Source organism: Dermacentor variabilis, chromosome 2 (assembly GCF_050947875.1).
Source record: "Dermacentor variabilis isolate Ectoservices chromosome 2, ASM5094787v1, whole genome shotgun sequence".
Classification (NCBI taxonomy): domain Eukaryota; kingdom Metazoa; phylum Arthropoda; class Arachnida; order Ixodida; family Ixodidae; genus Dermacentor; species Dermacentor variabilis.
The window spans coordinates 220,999,712-221,022,309 of NC_134569.1; the positions used below are offsets into that span (position 1 = coordinate 220,999,712).

At 45.3% G+C, this 22,598-nt stretch overlaps 1 protein-coding gene across 1 annotated transcript in view; it reads right to left on the minus strand.

Annotated features, from left to right (window-relative positions):
- LOC142571191 (uncharacterized) overlaps window positions 1-22,598 on the minus strand; it is an 81,498-nt gene that overhangs the window by 27,124 nt on the left and 31,776 nt on the right. The window contains exon 2 of the mRNA XM_075679460.1: window positions 19,079-19,185. Coding sequence (XP_075535575.1) covers window positions 19,079-19,185 — 107 coding nt within the window. The remainder of the gene's footprint in view (window positions 1-19,078; window positions 19,186-22,598) is intronic.

Genomic DNA, 22,598 nt, shown 5'->3' on the forward strand with positions numbered 1-22,598 from the left:
GCCGAAAACAGCTAAACAACGATTCGACAGACTCGCTGTATAGACGGCATATTAAGACGTAGCGGTAACGGCAATTAAAAAAAGTAACCTGTAAAACACATTGATCTATACAGCTGAAAACTGAGACGAGAAAAAAAAATGATCTACTTTACATGGTCAAGGAGAAATTCAATCAGTGCCACTGTTGGTCCTGTTGTGAGCAGTATCGCTTCGTAGGATTTTTTGGTCATTCGACTTGATCGGCCGTCTTGCATCTGGAGGTCTTCTAGATAACAGACTAAATCTAGTTCCAGCCAGGAGAGTTGTTCATCGTCTCCTATGAAAAATGGTTCTTCATGCTGTCCTCCTATCTTCACTGCTCCGATTCATTGAAGCGCGCACTATTTCGCCATCATCTTCATAAAAGCGACTGTTGCCGAACAATTTTTGAACTGGCATGCATCAGGATGGCATTGTGGGTTTTCATGTAGAAACTGAAGAGTTCCTATTGCTGACAGAGAAAATATCTGAACGACCCTGCGCACATTCATTTGCTCTAAGTTGTGTTCAATGTGCGCACGGGTAAGAGATCTGACTGATTTAACCTACAAGTGTCATTAAATTTCAAGGACCAAAATCAAGAGAAGGGCTGACAGATCGAATAGCACACTGTGGTATATCGTTTATAAACAGGGATAAGGTGCCTCAGAAAGCTGGCCAACGTTTCGATAGGAGGACCTATCTTCGTCAAAGGCGGCCTCGTCATCCTCGGCACGTTAGATTTAAAGGGTTAGTGCAGTGACGTCACGTGCCGGTGTTGTCGGTGGAGGTGGGTATAAAGGGAGAGACTTCAGAGATAATAAGCACTGTCGCCTGACGCCTGCGAACGGGGTTCCCAAGACGATGGTACAGGATCGGGAGAGTGGGAAGGCAGGGAGAAAAGAAAAGAAACAAAAGTAGAAAACAAGCAGGGAGGACACCAAGAGGGAACAAAGATGAAGAACGAACAAGAAAAAATAATAATAAGAGGGTATGGGAGGCCATTGGGCATGCGAGAGGTTAGGGAGCATTCAGGGGTGTCGTTGGCAGCATGTTTTTGTGGCTTTATAAAAGCCTATCAGGCGGTCAGTGGGCGAGTAACACAAAAGACAAAAAATATGACTTGACGGAGTGACTTTAGTAGCATAGCAGCAATGCGTCGAGTAATGTTGAAGTAGTTAAGATGGCGACAAGGAGCCTGGGGTGCAATGTATGGGGTAACTGGAAGCCAGCGGCATGGTCTTTCAAGAGACGTTAGCCCGAGTAGCTCAACGTAGGTGTCGTTACGGCAGTATACAGAAATGGCGTTACTCTGTGTGGCTGAGGCGCCGAAGAAGGTATACTGACGTCTTGGACTTTGGATTGTGTTGGTGAGGGTGTTTCCAAAAATATACATTTGAAATCATCCTCAGCCTGGTTACACCCACTGCAGGGCAAAGGCCTCTCCCATACTTCTCCAACAACCCCGGTCATGTACTGATTGCGGACATGTCGTCCCTGCAAACTTAATCTCATTCGCCCACCTAACTTTCTGCCACCCCCTGCTACGCTTCCCTTCCCTTGGAATCCTGTCTGTAACCCTTAATTACCATCGGTTATCTTCCTTCTTCATTACATGTCCTGCCCATGGCCCCCATTTCTTTTTCTTGATTTCAACTGAGATGTCATTAACTCGCGTTTGTTCCCTCACCCAATCTGCTCTTTTCTTATCCCTTAACGTTACACCTATCATTCTTCTTTCCATAGCTCGTTGCGTCGTCCTCAATTTGAGTAGAACCCTTTTCGTCAGCCTCCAGGTCTCTGCCCCGTAGATGAGTACTTGTAAGACGCAGTGATTTTTTTCTTGAGGGATAATGGCAACCTACTGTTCATGATCTGAGAATGCCTGCCAAACGCACTCCAGCCCATTCTTATTCTTCTGATTATTTCCGTCTCATGATCCGGATCCGCCGTCACTATCTGCTTTATTTCATAAACTATATTTTCACAATTCGTACCTTCGCGATAATCTAATATCACCTCCTACCTACATTTCCTGTCGCATCGACCATAGCCATAAGGTTGGAATCATTCAGTGCCGCACCAGAACCTGTAACGAATCATTCATTCCTAGGACCTCTCAGGAATGGAACCACCTTCCCGGCGCAGTTGTCGCAATCAAGGACAACTCAAAGTTTCGTTCGGCCTTATCAGACATCATCACTCCCGGATGCAATTAACTAATCACATTTGTTGTTTATTGCTGCTTTGTTTATTTACTTGTGTATGTTTTTTTTACCCACTCCCCTCTGTAATACTTCGGTCCTTAGGGTACAATAAAATAATAAAAATAAAAATAAAGTAGATGTATTCCCTTACCACTTCCAGTGCCTCGCTACCTATTGAAAATTGCCGTTCTCTTCCGAGACTGTTAAACATTACTTTAGTTTTCTGCCGATTAATTTTTAGACCCACTCTTCTGCTTTGGCTCTCCAGGTCAGTGAGCACGCATTGCGATTGGTCCCCTGAGTTACTAAGCAAGGCAATATCATCAGCGAATCTCAAATTACTAAGGTATTATCCATGAACTTTTATCCCCAATTCTTCCCAATCCAGGTCTCTGAATGCCTCCTGTCAACATGCTGTGAATAGCATTGGAGAGATCGTATCTCCCTGCCTGACACCTTTCTTTATTGGGATTTTGTTGCTTTCTTTATGGAGGACTACGGTGGCTGTGGAGCCGCTATAGATATCTTTCAGTATTTTTACATATGGCTCGTCTACACCCTTGTTCCGTAATGCCTCCATGACTACTGAGGTTTCCACAGAGTCAAATGCTTTCTCGTAATCAATGAAAGCTATATATAAGGGTTATTATATTCCGCACATTTCCCTATCACCTGATTGATAGTGTGAATATGGTCTACTGTTGAGTAGCCTTTACGGAATCCTGCCTGGTCCTTTGCTTGACAGAAGTCTAAGGTGCTCCTGATTCTATTTGCGATTACCTTAGTAATAGTTTGTAGGCAACTGACAGTAAGCTGATCGGTCTATATTTTTTCAAGTCTTTTAGGTACCCTTTCTTATGGATTACGATTATGTAAGCGTTCTTCCAAGATACCGGTACGCTCGAGGTCATGAGGCATTGCGTATACAGGGTGGCCAGTTTCTCTAGAACAATCTGTCCGCCATCCTTCAACAAATCTGCTGTTACCTGATCCTCCCCAGCGGCCTTCCCCCTTTGCATATCTCCCAAGGCTTTCTTTACTTCTTCCGGCGTTACCTGTGGGATTTCGAATTTCTCCTGACTATTTTCTCTTCCATTATCGTCGTGGGTGCCACTGGTACTGTATAAATCTCTATAGAACTCCTCAGCCACTTGAACTATCTCATCCATATTAGTAATGATATTGCCGGCTTTGTCTCTTAACGCATACATCTGATTCTTGCCTATTCCTACTTTCTTCTTCACTGTTTTAGGCTTCCTCCGTTCCTGAGATCATGTTCAATTCTATCCATATTATACTTTTAACTTCGAAAGTTCCGCTAGTACTATTCTAGCTGTAGGGTTAGAGGCTTTCATACATCGGCGTTTCTTGATCAGATCTTTCGTCTCCTGGTGTAGTTTACTGGTATCCTGCCTAACGGCGTTACCACTGACTTCCATTGCACACTCCTTAATGATGCCCACAAGATTGCCATTCATTGCTTCAACACTAAGGTCCTTTTACTGAGTTAAAGCCGAATATTTGAAAAAAAAAACAGACGAAAAAAAGAAAAGAGAGGGGCGCACCGAAACCGTAATAACAAATAGGAGGGTGACGTGCGCAGAAGCGGGCGGGCGCAGGTGCACCTGGAAAAGGAGGTTGTGCAGTTGATATGAACGTAAAAACATGTGAGAGTATATTTGAGTAGTAGGCAGGAAAAAATTTTCGAAATGCAGGAATAGGTGAGAGCAAGAATTAAGAATACCTGGTGGCATGATGTGTTTTTTGCCTTGGTTGATGATATGAGAATTTCAGATTTAAGTTACCGCTTTTAAAGATTCTAAGTTGCCACGGGCCAAATTAATTCCCGTCGGCTGGAGGACAAAACTTGTGTATGAGGTATGATTCTGTATATTTGCTTTCGCGAGGTGAACTAAAATTTGTTTGTAGAATATAGAGCCTTGATTTGTCGAATATATGACCATGTTCATTAAAGTGGCTGGCTACTGCTTTAGGTAAGTTGTGTTTTGTGTCCACGCGGTGACCATTGAGTCTTGTATCAATTTGTTGTCCAGTCTCACCTATATATTGTTTGCTACGAGCAGCACAATCTAGACAGTGAGACTACGTTGCTTGATGTGCACGTGAAAACCGAAGTTACCTTGTGTGCGTAATTCGGCGCTGCACTTTTGCTGTAGTAGTAGATGGAATATGTTTGCATGGAGAGCACCTGGGGCGGCCATAGGAGCTGGTTCCGTACTTCGTCTTTGTCCTTAGTTTGGCATGTGGAAGAACATTTTTAAAATTAGTGTTGCGTCTGTTGGCCTATTCTGGGCGCGTCGAAAAAAATAACTTCCTGGTTGCTGGTGAGAATTGGTAGTATTTACTGATGATGTAATTCACGTTTGGCAGTTCGTTTGAGAATTTAGTAGCAGGGAAGTGGCGTTTTGGTTCTTGCGATCCTCGGGCGTGGCTTGAGGACCTCGGCTCGAACACGTTCGGTTGCAACGGTGTAGGCATTTTGAAGGTCACTGTTTGGGTGCTTCCTGTTTGACAGGGTTTCTTTAAGGCGATCGAGTCTATTTATGTTGTCTTGGTTTTCAACACAAATGCGACGTAGTCGTGTCACTTGGCCTTTAAAGATTCCCTTTTTGCAATGTATGGGAAGGTGGCTCGTATATTCTAGGTGTTGTTTGTCGAGAGGTTTCCTATACAGCGCTGTCTTTAGCGCTTCATTGTCAATATATATTGTTGTGTCCAGAAAGTTTATGCGCTCAGTTGAGGATTCTGATGTGCGTTTTATTATTGGATGAAAAGTGTTCAGGAATGCTAAATATTAATCTAGACTGTCTTGACCATGTCTCCTTATTATGAACATGTCGTCTATATACTGTAAGTATGTGTGGGGCCTGTCAGTGCCGAGCGATATAAAATTGGCTTCTGGAATGCCCATAAATATGTTCGCGCAGGTTGGTGCAAAAGGCGTACGCGTGTTTGTAGCATGTATCTGTAAGTAGTCATCATCATCATCAGCCTGGTTACGCCCACTGCAGGGCAAAGACCTCTCACACACTTCTCCAACAACCCCGGTCATGTACTAATTGTGGCCATGTCGTACCTGCAAACTTCTTAATCTCATCCGCCCTCCTAATTTCCTGCCGCCCCCTGCTGCGCTTCCCTTCCCTTGGAATCCAGTACGTAACCCTTAATGATCATCGGTTATCTTCCCTCCTCATTACATGTCCTGCCCATGCCCCCCCCATTTATTTTCTTCATTTCAACTAAAATGTCATTAACTCGCGTTTGTTCCATCACCCAATCTGCTCTTTTCTTATCCCTTAACGTTATACCCATCATTCTTCTTTCCATAGCTCGTTGCGTCGTCCTGAATTTAAGTAGAACCCTTTTCCTAAGCCTCCAGGTTTCTGTTCCGTAGGTGAGCACTGGTAAGACACAGCTATTATGCACTTTTCTCCTGAGGGTTAATGGCAGCCTGCTGTTCATGATCTGAGAATGCCTGCCAAACGCACACCAGCCCATTCTTGTTCTTCTGAATATTTCCGTCTCATGATCCGGATCCTCAATCCCTACCTGTCCTAAGTAGATGTATTCCCTTACAACTTCCAGTTCCTCGCTACCTATTGTAAATTGCTATTCTCTTCCGAGACTGTCAAACATTACTTTAGTTTTCTGCAGAATAATTTTTAGACCCACTCTTCTGCTTTGCCTCTCCAGGTCAGTGAGCATGCATTTCAATTGGTCTCTTGAGTAAGTAAGCAAGGCAATATCTTCAGCGAATCGCAAGTTAATAAGGTATTCTCCATTAACTTTTCTCCCCAATTCTTCCCAATCCAGATCTCTGAATACATCCTGTAAGCACGCTGTGAATAGCATTGGAGATATTGTATCTCCCTGCCTGACGCCTTTCTTTATTGGGATTTTGTTGCTTTCTTTATGGGGGACTACGGTGGCTGTGGAGCCGCTATAGATATCTTTCAGTATTTTTACATAGGGCTCGTCTACACCCTGATACTGTAATGCCTCCATGACTGCTGAGGTTTCGACAGAATCAAACGCTTTCTCGTAACCAATGAAAGCTACATGTAAGGGTTGGTTATAGTCCGCACATTTCTCCATCACCTGATTGATAGTGTGAATATGGTCTATTGTTGAGTAGCCTTTACGGAATCCTGCCTGGTCCCTTGCTTGACAGAAGTTCAAAGTAGTCCTGATTCCATTTGGGATCACGTTAGTAAATAGTTTGTAGGCAACTGACAGTAAGCTGATCGGTCTATAATTTTTCAAGTCTTTGGCGTCCCCTTTCTTATGGATTAGGATTATGTTAGGTAGGTAGTAGGTTGTAACTCTCCTGAAATTGCATGTAGCTATGTGTTATAACTATTTCAAGGAGAGACAAGTAGACTTCAGTAGAGTATGGTGCATTGTTGTTTAGACAGCGTTTGTTTTATCGAAAATAAACAATCCGGGATTGGAATGTTGGTGTACAGGGCCATGACGTCTAGTGTCGCGGGAATTATGCGGTGCAGTAGTGAGTCTTTAGTATTAATGTCCTCCATAACTCTCAGCAGGTGGGGCGTATCTTGTACAAATGACGGAAGAGCTTTTGGCAAGTCACCAAGGGAGTGGTTAAGCAATGTGGAGATGCTCTCTGTAGGGTGTTGTTGTTTGATACTATCGGGCGACCTGGGAAAATAACGGCGTATAGTTTAGTGGATGGAATTTCATGATTTTTCGGAAGGAGGTAGAAATACCCGGCAGTTTTGTTGCTTGGTTTAAGAAATTTATATTCTGACGGTGTTATGAATTCATCAGCCAAAAGTGATTTCAGCCTGCTGGTAATTGTCACGGTGTAGGATAATGTCGGATCGTTATCTAGCTTACAGTAATGCTCTAGGTTCTTTAGTTGCCGGTAAACCTCGTGCTTGTATTTTTCTACTGGCCAAATAACTACACTTCCACCCTTATCTGCTTCCTTAATAACAATGTGATTCCGGCGACTAAGATTTGAAATGATATGACTCTCGGACGTAGTTATTTTTTTAGGTGGCTTAGATGTCTTGGATTGGCTTATAATTTCTTTACTGATAATTTCAAGGTACATGTCAAGTTCTATAGCTTGTTCTGGTTCGGGAGTCCAAGTGGATTGGCCTCTAAGTGGTGTCGTCCCGTTTTCTGGTATGGTGTTGTCTGCGAAAGTGTCGGATACGCAATCGTCGGGAAAATTCTGAGAGGTCCTTCTGAAGTTCGAATTCATTTGTTGTGTTGCTCGTGGGACAAAAGTTTAGGCCCTTGCTGAGTACGCCTATTTCTTTTTTACTTAATGTTTTTTAAATGTCTACAACATTGAAGTGGTTTAATTTTGTGGAAGTTTCCGTCACGTCTGGTACTTCTAAGCTCTAGGTACATCTTGTCGGCGTGTTGTGGCTGTTTGCCTGCAAGGTTGTTTTTTTTTTCTTAAAGTTTGCTTTTCTCCTTTGTTTTTGAACTAGTTTACCACACTGTATTTCGTCGTGATGCTCTAAATATTTCTTATCCTCCGGTGTCAATGCTATGCGCAGAAGTCTGTGGCTAAAACTTTCAATTTGTTCTTCGCAGTCTTCCTTGAGGATATTAAAAAGTGAAAGTGAGACGTTGTGCAATGTTGTTTGCCAGTTTGCACGACGGTGTGGTGGGAGTGTTCCTAGAGCTGGTACAGCCTTCAGTGTAAGACCTTTAGAGATTATATTTTTCTCTGTGCACAAAGATAACTTGCCGAGGATGAAGAGGCCACCTTTGACGAAGATAGGTCCTTCTATCGAAAGGTTGGCCAGCCTTTCTGAGGCACTTTATTCTTGTTTATAACTGAATTTCAAGGAGTTTCTATAAGTATAAGCCACCTTGAATGTGTCCTTCGCTGTTCATCATTTCTCGCTCAAACGAGTTAGTTCGAAGGTTACGTATGAGGTGAATGGGGTCGAAAGTCAAAAAGAGCGGATGGCCTTTTCGCAGAGGGAGAGGCGCGGCATCTTCTCCGAGACCCTTGTAAAAAGCGACATTTGTTTGGTGGTTGTCGGTGACAATTCCCAACACACGAAAGCCCCCATCTTCGGCTGTTTTCATTTCCAGTAACATTGCAGAAAGCTGGTCGTTCTTTAGGCATCGCGTAAATAATCAACCGCTGTGACGTAGGCTCTTGACAGCGTTTGTAAGACAAAGCATAACAAGCGGTTTGCCACTTGAGGCACTGCACTTGAGCCTTCCTTGCTACACATGTCAACGAGACCAAATATTTTGTCCACCTCACGTTCATATAAACTTTTTGAGGAATGGCCATCCCATCAATAATGAGTGAGCAGTAAACTCCCTCCTCCACAGAAAGCCTTTCGCGCTCCTTTATCAATTTTGCCACACCAACTTCGCCTGTCGAGTGCCTTACATATTTTTGAAGTGTAGCACGACATGGAATCTTCACAGAGCCTGCATTTCGAACATGCTCATACTCTTTATTTGAACACGCTTTCCATCGAACTTATTGCCGCAGGATTCTTTCATTGTAGGCAGGCTTGTTCTTCCCTGAAGTGCCCACTTGCTCGATGATAAAAACAGCAGCTTTGTCTGCTTTTCCCGCTCTTTCTAATACTTGAATAAACAAATGAATTTCATTGTTTTCGCAAACTAAGAGGCGTTTTTTCATTTCGTCCCGTTTCGACTGCAATTTTCTCAACTCTTATCCTTGACGGGCAATCTTTTTCCTTTTTTTCAATTTCTTGGCTGCCTTCTTTGACTGTTCTAGGACATCCACAAGATTTAATGTGGTTTGGCATGTCGGGTCAACAAGCAAACTACGTTCACAGCTTTATTGTAAGACAGTCTCTGCAACTAGAGCTTCCACCTCGTCGCTGAGAGAGTGCGAGGCACTTTCGATGGTGGGGTTTTCTCCGGAGCAGCCGTAATGGTCGCCTGTATCAACTAATGTGTCGTCTGTAAAGTTTCTTCGACGGCGCTTGTTTTTTGGCTGCACATTCTCTTTTGCAGGTACTGTGGATATTGACACGTGTACTTATCTTTATCGGGCGACCACGTTTCTCCGCCTAACAAATGTAATCGCACAGCGTGGGACGAGCCTGCATGTATCCGAAGTTTCTGGAAAGTTATCGATGCTTCTATCCGGCTGTCTGTTGTCGCTGAACCTTGTGTTGTCAGAGTTCATCGCGTGACGCGAATGGTGTAGAACTTTGTGGAAGGCACGCGGGTCCCAACGATTAGTCTGGAACATTCGACGACTGCTGTATAAAAGCCGACGCCCTTCACCCGCTGATCAGAATTTCGACGATTGCCGAGTGTATTCGCCGCTATCGTGCTTTAAGTGTAGCCTGTTTTGTGGGCACAGGTTCGCCCAATAAAAAGCTAGTTTTGCCTTTCACAGTATTGCTACTGTGTTGTTCAACGTCACCACCACGTGACAATACGTTACAGAGGCATATAAAAAATTTAGCAATACGTAAATACACCCTTTGCAGAACCCTTGTAAACAACGTAACAAATTCACGTAAAATGTAAATTGACATATGGAATTTGTCCGCTTTCAACGATCTAACGGACGGGGTTACAGAATCGCGATATCTGTCCTTGTTGCAGAGCTATTATTTCGTTAACTTCGTGCTTCTATTTTTTCAAACCTTCAAATTTTTGCAAATACCTTTAAGAACATGCAGAGCTCTAAAAGAAAAATGCGCTTGCAACAGTCACTAGAATTTAGCTTTCTCTCTCATATGCAACAAATTTCATTAACATCGGTCCAGGGGTTATGTCAAAAAAACTTTTTGCGTTTGACATGTATTTGAATAGGCCGCGTCGGAATCGGGCCCAAGGTAAACTTCCTCTGAACAAAGCAAAGCAAGCACAGGCAAACTTGCTCACACACACGCAAGCGAAAAAGCACGATATGAATGCATATCGCACGAGGCATACACGCTCTGACGAGAGAACCAACGCCCGCTTAGCCCCGGCGCGAAGTCGCGAAAGTGTCCGGGAGAAGTGGTGCCCTTAACAAGAAAAGTGGTCGCAAGTGTAAACTCGGCCGAGACGCGTACGCTTATTGTCTGCGGCGCGACGTAGCTGGCTGCACCTTGCTTTTGCATCCAACGGCCGTGACAGAAGTGTTGATTTGACGTTCGACCGCTTCCGTAGTGTCGCGTCGACCCTGCGGTGCGCTTTAAGTAACGCGGCTCTGCTTCCGCACGCCCTGCGTAACTGCCCGCTTGGCATATTTGCATGGTATTTATTTTTCAGAAATAGCAACAACATACTGCACCGTAGCTTGAACTAAACCTTATACAGTTTCCCCGCAACCGCCATCATATAGTAGTAGTAGGGTTTCCTTGCCTTCTTACGTCACCTCTTCCCTCCCTTGAATGGGAACTGCCTCTTCTCCTCTCTTCTTCCTGCATTCTATATACGTCCACTCTCGCCTCGCACGTTAGTAGAAAGGGCAGCTCTGCAGTTTCTGCAATACTTCTGAGGGGAGCCGCGGATACTTACAGCTGTGAAGAGGATAATGTGGCGATGGCCAGGGAGCACCAGAGGTCATTGTGCACATTCAACGTGGGGGCGAAAACGAGTTTCTAGCACCGCCTTTCCTATCTGACTAGCTCTTGTCAAGTGTACACACGCTCTGAACACCTCTCCCTCCACTCCGACGCGGTGTGCTTCACAGCAGCAGCAGCGGTGGGAAAGTCGAAGGAAGAGGCAAAGAAAGCTTCGCTTTAAAAAGACAGCGAATCGAATATGAAGAATGGAAGCGAGAAAGACCATGGATATCTACAAGAAGGAAAAATAAGAAATTAGAGTGGAAAATCTGTACAATAATATGAACGGAGGTGCCTTGCTATTTGAGGCTCGAGCTGGTTTCCTACGGACAAAAGCATACCGGAGCAAATATTCACTATTAGACGAGGAATGTGTGTGCTGTGGCATAAATCCAGAGACCACTCAGTATATCCTAATGAAATCCGAAGTGATTCACTCAGCGAGGACAGTGCGTAGCGCGCAGCTTCCAGCAGCGCTTGGATTTAAAGTAGATGGAAGAGTCAACCGGTCAGTAGTTCAGATAAGCAAGAGATATTTAGAGAATTAGTGAAAAAAAGCAGGGAAGATACTGATATGATTGGATGCATTACAGGCAGAGGCAGCGGTACAAGGTAGATAGAGAAGATTAAAGAGATGTATGCAAGAATACTAGAAGGGGGAGGGGGGAGCATTGATAGGATACCTGAGTAACCCAAAGAGGCTAGGTAATGATTTGTTCCCGCCTGTTTCGAAGGGGTGCATATAAATCATCCTCATCAAGTCAAGTTCCGCGATACGCTGGTAATAATGATAATGATGATTTATTGGCAGCCACTTTGAAACAAGCTGGTGACAGTCACTTAGCTCCGCTTGATTCAACGTGGTATGCTGTAGATATGTTTCATTATAACAATTTTACAAATCTCCAAAGCCTTCTTTTTCGTCAAGCCTTCTCTTTCTAGCATGTACCGCTCACTATGCAACTGCTATGCGGCATGTCACCTGGCGTAATATTACGCAAATGCAATGCAAATGGCGCACGTATCCACTCTACGCGGCACGTATCTCACATTTCTAGACAAGTGGCACGATACTATAATCATGATTGATTGGTATCCCCTTTGAAAGGGGACGATGGTATAGTCACCTAGCCACCTTGATTTAATCAGGTATAGAACATACACATAATTTTTTATTCTCAAATTTTCGCATACATTTGATTAATAGGCTTTTTCTTCCTCAAAAGTCTCTATCTACCTTGTACCGCTAACTATGCAACTGCTACATGGTGTGCCACCTAGTAAAATAAGCTGCCATTCAAGGTGCGCATGCATCTACGCTACGAGGCGTGCAGTTATACCGCTTTTATAGGACGTGCACATAGGGCACGTTTCCGCTGCTAGATAGCAAACGCTGACGCTTCTTAGTTTTTTTTGTCTCTCTGTATATTGTTCAAGGAATTTGTGTCACTGTGATACGTCGAGGACTGGCAATAAAGAAAAAATGGTGGCATGGCGCAGTGGTGGAGCAACCGACTCCCACGGAGTGGGCCCGCGTTAGATCCCGGCGGGTACAGCTGTCATTATCAATCTTATAATACATGATGTGACCAGTATGAAACCTTATCGGTCGTTATCATCATCATCATCATCATCATCATCAGCCTGGTTGCGCCCACTGCAGGGCAAAGGCCTCTCCCATGCTTCTCCAACAACCCCGGTCATGTACTAATTGTGGCCATGCCGTCCCTGCAAACTTCTTAATCTCATCCGCCCACCTAACTTTCTGCCGCCCCCTGCTACGCTTCCCTTCCCTTGGAATCCAGTCCGTAACCCTTAATGACCATCGGTTATCTTCCCTCCTCATTACATGTCCTGCCCATGCCCATTTCTTTTTCTTGATTTCAACTAAGATGTCATTAACTCGCGTTTGTTCCCTCACCCAATCTGCTCTTTTCTTATCCCTTAACGTTACACGGTAATTTATCTAACCCGTATTGGTTATGAAATATACCGGACTCGATTCGATTCTTATCAACACTTGCCGGTCGATGCCTACTTTCTCGCAATCGATGCAATCCTAATCAACCCTTATATGTCCGTATCAGCCTTATCAAACATGATCCAGTACTTATCAACCCTGTCAGTCTGCATTCAACTTGATTTGTCCCTTGTCAATTCTTATCGCTCCTCATAAACCTTATCAGAATTGCTCCGACGAATATAAACCCTTATCACTCTTTAGCACCTTATCCACCTACGTGGAACCTCACCAACCGTGATGGCCGCTATTCACTCCTTATCATCCATATCACCTCATTGACTGCTTATCTGTTTGTGTGGCTCGACGCGAAGCGCGTGAGCCCCCAGAGACAGGCGGTATTTCGTTCGATGAAGGAATGCCTCAAAGGAAGGTGGGCTCGCGATCACCGAAAGGCTCCCGAGTCGTGACGTAGTTGGCATTAAATTTTAGCTAAACCTGAACTCACTGGGGCGCCACATGTGGTCCTATAGGTGGCTTTTATTCCACCACCACCAAATATTTCAACAAAGCGTACATAACATATTGTAGCGAAGAGACGCAGCTGTTAAGATCAGACGCATCAGCTCACCAGGGAGAGGAAAATGAAGGGGGATGAGCTCCTGTAAGGGCAAGTCCAGATCCGCAGGTACGACGACGAGAAGTAGCATTCCAACGACTAGGTTTATTAACTTCCAACTTACTTTAAGTTCCCACTGTACAGTATTTACATACAAAACGATGTCATACCCGTTGTCGACGGTCTGCCTGAACGGCCTGGTCTCCCTTGTTGAAGTGCGCCGTGTGCTGCTGTCTCCTTGCTCTTTCAAAAACTACTCAAACCATTCCTTAAATGAGTTTATGCAACATTAAAGGGAACCTAAAGGTTAATATTAAGTCAACGGGGACTGTTGAAATACCATCCCAGAAACCTGGAAACGCTTGTTTCATGCGAAGAAGAGACTTATTTTAGGAGAAAATGCGTTCTGAAGCGTCCGCGCACCTTTAGCGCAGTTCTAATCGCCCGTCCTCCGATCGAGGGGTGAAGACGTCATGGTCTCATGGTGACGTAGCGCCGTCGGTGAATAAAACGGCGTCCGCAGACGGCGCTACGGCTATTCTGCGCAAAACGCAAACACGCGGCGAGAAACAGAGCCAAGACAGAACGGACAGCAGCGCGAGAGCGGAACTATGGTGGCTAGCGGAAGGGAAAGGGCGCGACGATAAGCTGGTTTCTTTATTTTATGACGCCAACTTTGACGCTCGTTGCAATAGACGACCCTGACGACGACACATCGGCTAGTGATGCTGGGCTCGACTTCAGCAATTTAAGCACTGATGAACGTGACCTACTGCTGAGGGCTTGCGCTGCCGGCGTCGTTGCGCTACTACTACGACAGCAATTGTATGTCATGGCTGAACTTATTGGCCCATTTTTAGGTTTTGCTTTGTGAAAACCAAATGCCGCACTCATCGCCCCGTCTTTGACCTGCAGTCGCTCTTGCGCTTTGGGCAATGCAGGCAAGACCGACGGAAAAGCCCTACGGGAAAGCATTGGTTTGGAAGGCACTCCACACGACTTCAATAAGTGGGCGTTGAACTCGTGATCCTCTGGACGAAAGTGCAGCGAGAAAACTATGCGATTTATCGGCTGTTTGCCAATGCGCTGTGGCAGAGCAACGGCACTTAACCACTTCGAATGGAGAGGTTCACTCGTTGGCACACATTGATAAGTAACGTTGGATTCGCCGCTTCAACTTCCCTTGGCCAAGTTCTGCGGACCGTTCGCGCATCCCACGACCTCACATGGACGTGGCGTTCTCGCTGCTTCTTCCAAATGCAAGTTGCGCGAGCCAGCAGAACCAGCGCAGCACGACGTAATAACAAAACAACTGAAACTCCAAAGCGCGCGCAGCGCAGAGTGGAGTTCGCATAGACGAGCGAAAATGAAACCTTTCGTCACCCATACTACTGAATGGCAACGTCAAAATGTTTTTTGTTTGAACCGAACAGAAGTAGACAAGTAGCATTTTCTTTTGTCTTTTAACCTAATGAAATGATCTTTTTAATAAGAGTAGTTGAGTACTAGTATAAGAGCCAGACTTTAAGAGGCCAAAAATGGTCGCGTAAACACTCCACATACAAGATCAATTAGCCCATACTTAATCAATTTTGGACGCCCGATACAGCAGAGCGTGGCAAGAGGGCGCAACACCTCTCAGGTGTGGAGGCGTCGGCCCGGCGGGAGCGCATGCCCGAGGCGCCGTCGCTTTTATTTATGCACAAAGGCTTCCCCCGCATCGAGGAGCCAACAACATTCGCTGAAAGAAAAAAAAGGGGGGCCCGCGCTAAACTCTTTGCGCGACACCTCTGCCCTGTGAAGCAGAGTGTCCCACTCGTTACAAAGCATTACTACAAAAGAAAAGGGGGCTCAAGATATTAGACGCGTACATTACGGCTTCGTTAGGAAATGGAAAATAACATAACAAAACAACAAGCACGTTTTAACAAAATAAAAACACTAGACATTGAAAAAGAGAAGAAAAGGACCATTAAGGTTCATTGATGCGCGCTAAACAAGATAATCAACACTAAAGCTTATTCACTTGTACTCTAGTACATATCAGTGTCGTGTCGTACGGAGCGATGGTTCCAGGTTCGGACTCGCTACGAAACGTCCTGCAAATGTAGTAAAGTTCAGATTCGTTGGAGTTCTTGGCTTGTCGCGCTGCGTCACGAGTCTCCGTCTCACACACACGGTCACACGAGGCATGCCTCCGGACACCAAACGAACTACATTTGTGCACAAAGGGAGGAACATCACACATTTTCTTTTTATTCGCACGTTCGTTAGCAGACTCGTCGTCTGCGTCGTCATTATCGGAACACCGTCTGACGTGGCACGGATTTAACCGCGCAACGTTAGAAACGTCGCGTTTTTTGCCGGTTTGGTCTACTACATTCTGAGGAGGCTCCGTTCGGTGGGCCACTTTCTTGGCGTCCTGGGTTCCGCGTTGCGTGCCTTGGCCTTTCTCTACTTGAAGCATCGGCACATCCTTGGAGGCCACCAAGGGGGCTACACTGGCTGGCTTTCTGGGGGCGAGCGGCTGTTTCTGGCTGCTACAGCAGCAGTACGTATTTGCTGACATGAGAAAATATCTTCGGCCAAAAATAACGGCGGCGAACTTTCTCCCATGTGCGCTTAACACCGAAGTGGCCCGCCGTGATGTCGTCATGGCAGTTCCTTAGAACTTCCGATCTCAAACACTTGGGGACAACGAGTGCTGCGCGATCTTCTTGAAAGCATTTTACTCCTCTGTAAAATACAAAGTAGATCAACCGAATGCTCCGTGCCGTTCTTTTTGTGTTCCTGACAACGGGCGCGCTCGGCTGCTCTAGGTGCTCTATCACTTCTTTCATCCGCAGATCCTCCCTCTGCTTCGCCCCAATGTCCACATGATCTAGCACGAGCAACGGTAAGGGATTTTCTTCGCTTGCTGGTGCGGAATCATACGGAAGTCGGGAAAGCGTGCCGAAGTTTCTCTGCTCAAAGTTGGTGTGCTGCCGTAGCTGTGCATCAGTCCCCTTCGCTCGGACAGGCGATGGGAGGGCTGACTTTTCGGCAAACTGCCAGATGGTCGGCCGAACGGATCTCCTACGCCCGGTCGTCCAAGCTGCTCACTGCAAGCGTCACGCACTCCCTTCATTGAGGTCCGTTTTTTCGGAACTGTTGCCAGCACTGGGGCGCGATGTGGCCGATTCGGTCGCACAGCTGGCAGCGTAGTCGCCCGTGGTCGTCACTGGTACTCCTCGCTGGCCAAGGCACTGGAGGACGACGTACATGTTCTTCAATAGTCTTCAGGTGGTCCGATAATGAGGCTATAGAGTTCGCGATCGCACTCAAGTCCCTATCACGGTCGGTGGCCTCTCGCGGGCAATGACGCTCTGCCGCAGCGCAGGTAGCGATACATGTCGGAGGCGACTGCATTGTTGCTACAGCGGCTGTCACTCCGGCGGGAGGTGCCGAGGCGTAAGGGTACCACGACTGCTGGCCGGCCGAGAAATGGGTGCCGATCGGTTGTGGCTGGGACGCATGGACCACCGAAAAAGCTGCCCGATCAATTAGCAGTAAAATTTGGAGGAAGGCAGAACAGCTGTGGGGGTTTGCGATAAGGATTTTCTAACCAGCACGTCCGGACGCAAGCCGCGCATGAGGTGCCGCAACCGCTCCTTTTCCGTCAGACGAATTAGCTCTTACGCACAGCTGCAGAACATAGTAATATTGTTCGGGGGACTCTGATGGTAGCTGGATCCAGTTTTGCAGTTGCACATATGAGATTTTCACTGGGTGGCGACGGGGGAAAGACGTCTTTAGTAATTTCTCATGAATTAGGGTCCCCGTTAAAATTTGAGTGGTGTGCCACATTTTTGCGTTCCCATCCAATGCCAAATACAAAAACTTAATGTTTGTCGCTTGACTCCACTTGCTGAGTGACGCTACATGTTTGTAGCAAAGTAGCCTTTGAGAGATGAATTCTTCTGGCGTGCCTCTGAAGATCGGCGGTGCGATAAGTGTGGTAAATATGGTGGCGAAAATTGCAGGGGGTTCGGTAAGAGTAGAGCTATTAGAGATAGTTTCCTGGAGATTTATTATCACGGCTCATGATAGTATATCGGGGTCTTCGCTATCCTGCACCACTTTTTAGCGAAGTGACGCAGCTGTTAGATATCAGACGCATCAGTTCACCAGGGAAAGGAAGATGAAGGGACATGAGCTTCGACAGGGGCAAGTCCAGATCCGCAGGTACTACGACGAGAAGTAGCATTCCCACAACTAGGTTTATTAACTTGGCATTTACTTTCAGTTTACACTGTACAAATATTTACATATAAAATGATGTCATACCCGTTGTCGATGGCCTGCCTGACCGTCCCGGTCTCCCTTGGTGAAGTGCGCTGTGTGCTGCTATCTCCTTGCTCTCTCGAAAACTACTGAAATCATTCCTTAAATGAGTTAATTTCTGCAGCACTTAAGGGACCCGCGGACCAGCGGAAGGCGCTGGCTTCTCCACCAATGGGTTATTTCGACCAATCAGGCAGGCAGATAGCCTTCAATAAGAGCCAGAGTTTAAGAGGCCAAAAATGGTCGCGCAAACACTCCGCATAAAAAATCAATTCGTTCATAACTGGACGCGACACGTGCACGTAGTGACGTCAGGTGCGGCGGCGTCGGCCGGGCCGGAGTACATGCCCGAGGCGCTGTCGCTGAAATTTATGCACAAATGCTTCCCTCCCCCCTCCCCCCGCATCGAGGAGCCCACAACATTCGCGGAAAGAAAGAAAAGGGGCTCGCGGTAAATTCTTTTCGTGACAATATGTTCTCCTTAGACATTTCTTTTGTACCGTCGGTACACCACATTCGTATAGTCCAGATATACTCACCTCCAGCAAGCGAGGCTGTTTAGCCCACAATATAGAAAAATATGCGTACATAGCCCAGTGCGCCAGCCACTCGGCTTTTAAGCGTGGGGTCATAGGGTCGAAACTCACCAACGTTTTCCTTTTAAATTTATTCTGTTTCTTTATCGAGCGCATCGTGTTCAGCGTAACGGACCAACAGACCGACCAGCTGACCGACCGACGGACAGCCAGATGTCCTTAGTAATTCGCCTAAGAATGCTTACGGATGAAAAATAAACAAGATAACAGATGTAATGGTGATGACGTGCTGAAAGTGTTTTATAGGTTCCGGAAAACTAGCAAATTGTGTCCCGGTGTGACCTCTAACCTACAGACCTGCAGTTGGAACTACGAGAAAACCAGTGTTGCCGATAGAAAACCGGCCAGGTAGCTGCGCTAGTCAGAAGTGGTTATCGATAGAAATAGTACAAATCCTTAGCATCATTTGCGTGACATGGGCATATTACCTCTTTTACAGGCAAGAATTTCCATGATGTTTAGCTTACGATTTCGTGCCTGGAAGAATATCTGTAGCGTACTTTTCCTGCGGGGATACTGTATGGAGAAAGATAATCGCACGACGAAATTATGTGATTATGTTTAAAGAAACATAACTACACCAAACGAACAAATTATTTTCATGTTGATGTCGCAGAAAAAGAAGCATACGTAGAAGTGAAACTGAAATTTTAATTGTAAGGTAGGGCCTACAGCAGTTATTCTCGGAGCTCTTTCTAAGTGTCTCTCTGACCATTTACTCCTAATCTGAAAGAAAAAGCGCTGCATTTTAACAGCTCTGAAGCTTCACAATGGTCAGCAATGCATACCTTTTGGAACATCTTCGGGGTGTACTTGTACTTGCTGATGATTGGCAGGAAACATTTGTCGACCATGGTTGCAGCCACTTGCGCCCCTTTTGCTTTTTGCACGATTCCTAGAGTGGCATGGAAGTAGGATAATAAAGGAGAGACGCGAATAAGGAGTAAGGCAGGTGGCAAATCGCTCGGAAGCTGAAACTTCGCTGCAGGAACCTGTGTTACAATCGATTACACAACGCGGAACCGATAGTCATTAATCTGAAAGATGGTTCAATTATTTAGGCACCTAATTATCAGTTCTTCCGATAGTGTCCTCTAATACTTCGTGTAAACTGAGGTTCAATGTGATGCATAAAATTGTGCAGATCCCATACACTGTGGGAATCAACCTAAGCGAAGCTTTCTGTGCTGGTTGCTTTGAATGACCATAATAAGCGGTGATGTTGACGGCGACTGCTTAATTTCTGCAACTTTTAGTCTAAGACGGGAGTGGTGAGTTGATGTTAAACGTTACCTAGTGTTCTCCACTGCTGTTTGTCTGCGCAGTACACAGAACACATAGGGACAGCTTGAGACGTTGTTGCGACCCATACTTTATAACCATTGTCATGCGAGCACTGTCATTGCATCACATAGCTCATCGCATCATAGTAGTATTAAACTTGAATTGAATTGCGAGGCTGCAGTGCTGAAGCCAGAATCGGATTTTGAGGCACTTCGTGGTGGAGGATTACGGATTAATTTTGACAGCGTGATGTTCCGTAAGCTGTCCCAAAATCTAAGTTCACGTGCGTTTTCTGCTTCGCCCCCGTGAAAGTGCGGCTGCGGCGGTCAGGATCAAATCCCCGGCCTCGAGCAATGCCATAGCTCGAAGACTACCGCGGCGGGCCCAGAAGTGTTCATTAGATGGTCGACCGCTTCCGTAGTGTCTTCTGGGCCATGCGCACCGCATGGCCCGCATGGCTCGCATGGCCTTAATTAATGTTTTTATTTTGTTTATTTATTTCAGTACTCTCAGAGCCAGAGGCACTACAGAGAGAGGAGGGGCATACAAAATCGGCGACCGTTTTCTTCAATTTGTTGACGTCGGTGATGGCAGCCATGAAGGCAGGGAGGTGGTTCCAGTCATTTGCAGTTCGAGGAGTAAATGAATTTATACAAAGGTTAATTCGGCATGGCGGTATTCCTACCTTCATGTTGTGGTCAGCGCGTGAAGATATACAAGATGGAGAGAGGAGTAACTTATCTTTGAGAATAGGGTCGGTATAATAAATGCTGTGAAAAAGACATAAGCGAAAGTATTTACGGCGCAGAGAAAGAACGGGAACACCAAGTGCAGATTTCATTGCAGATACGCTCGCTGTTCGGGAATAATTTGAAACAATAAAACGGGCTGCGTGGTTTTGGACAGACTCTAAAGCGTTAATTAAGGTTATCTGATTAGGATACCAAATGGAGCAAGCATATTCTAGTTCAGGTCTGATTAAGGTCTTATATAGATGAAGCTTAACGGTGCTGTTAGAAGCTATGAAATGGCGCCGTAGGAACCCGAGCGTGTGGTTAGCCTGGTTAGATATGTAGTTGAGGTGCATTTTCCAGTACAGATTGTGTGTTAAGTGAATACCCAGGTATTTGTACGATGCGACAGATCATAACGGAGTGTTACTAAGAAGATAGTGAGGGGTGTATTCAGGGGGACGGCTGGAGATACGCAGGTGTTTACACGTAGTGGTGTTAACTGTCATGAGCCGTTCACTGTACCGTGAAGAAATTGAGTTCAAGTCCGATTGCAAACATGCTTCATCAGAGGGATTAGTAATTGAACGATAAAGCACACATTCATCTGCGAAAAGATTTATATGGGAGATAACGTCATCAGGAAGATCATTAATGTAAATTAAAAATAGTAGAGGACCTAACACAGAACCTTGAGGTACTCCAGAAGTTACGGAAACAAGAGGCGAGTCATAATCATTAACTGACACATATCGACTACGGTTGGAATGAAAAAAATTAATCCTGCCTAATACCTGATCGTGAATATTATGAGCACCGGGTTTAATTAATAATAGATCATGAGAAACAGTGTCAAACGCCTTAGGAAAATCTAAAAAAACGCAATCAACAATAACGTTAGCATCTATAGCGCGAAATAAATCATTATTGAAAGATAGGAGCTGTGTCTCACACGAAGAAAATTTTCTCAAGCCATGTTGACATGAATTGAAAAAGTTGTTAGATTCAAGGAAGGTAATAAGATGAGAAGAAATAATGGGCTCAGGAAGTTTACAGGGAACGCTGGTTCATGAAATGGGCCGATAGTTTAGTATTGAAGCTTTACTACCTGATTTATGCAATGGAACCACCTTCCCCACCTTCCAATCAGGAGAAATGGTACAACTCTGTAGTGACTGTTCAAAGATTGCACAAAGAATCTATGATGAGCAGGTAGGTGTACTTTTCAAGAACTTCGTTGTAATGCCGTCGACGCCTGAACAAAATGAAATCTTCTGTTTTTCAATTAAACATGTCAAACCAACCGAATCAATGAGTATTGGATCCATGGTTAAATAGTCAGGTGCACAAGGATGAGAGAAAACATTCGGCAAGGTAGAAGAAAAACGCGAGGTGAAAAAATCATTTAGCACTTTGCAGCAATCGCTATGGTGTATTGGAGCGTTGTGATCATCACAAAGATCTATTGTATTCGGCGTATTCTCGCTGACCACATTCCGAAATTTCCTCGGAATATTTCTGAGAAGGATCGGGAGCGTGTGCTGGTAGAAATTTGTTTTGCTTCATACGAAGTTTGTTTATAATCCGTCTTAGCGGTGGCGTAAGCGTGCCAGCGTTCGGCCGTTTGAGTTGCCTTGGCCCGCCGCAATAGTCTCTTTTTCTTGTTCTGTAGGCGCCGCAGAAGCGCGTTAAACCACGGGGCATGAGAGTTGGATATAATGCGTTTCTGAGGGATGAATTCATTAATTAAAAAATTGATTTTATCTTTGAATAATGTCCAATTTTCATCCATGTTGCGCGTGTGGACACTTGGAATGAAGTCAGTGACAAATCCATTAGTACGCGGTTTATAGATTCAAAGTTTGCGTTTTTACAGTCTCGGATAACTTTTGGCGTTTTGGTAGCGGGAACAAATATGCGCAGTTGAAAATAAATGAGGCACTGATCACTCAAAGCAGGTAAATATCTTAAACATGAAACAAGCTGCGGTGTAGTAGTGAGAAGGAGCTCAAGAATGTTAGCAGATTGGTCAGTCGACCGTGTAGGCGGAAGGACAAAGTTGCTTAAAATTAAAATCCATACAGAGGGTGATGAAGAGAGAGCACTCAGATGAGCAGACAGAGGAGGGATGAGAGTCATGCCAGTTAATGGCTGGAAAAGTGAAATCACCAAGAAGGAAGAGTGGACATGAGGGGAACCGGACAATTAACTCATTTAATACGTCATGTAAATCTGAATTAAGTGTTAAGGGCGAACTGGGTGGGCGATAGCACACACAAAAAATAAAATCACG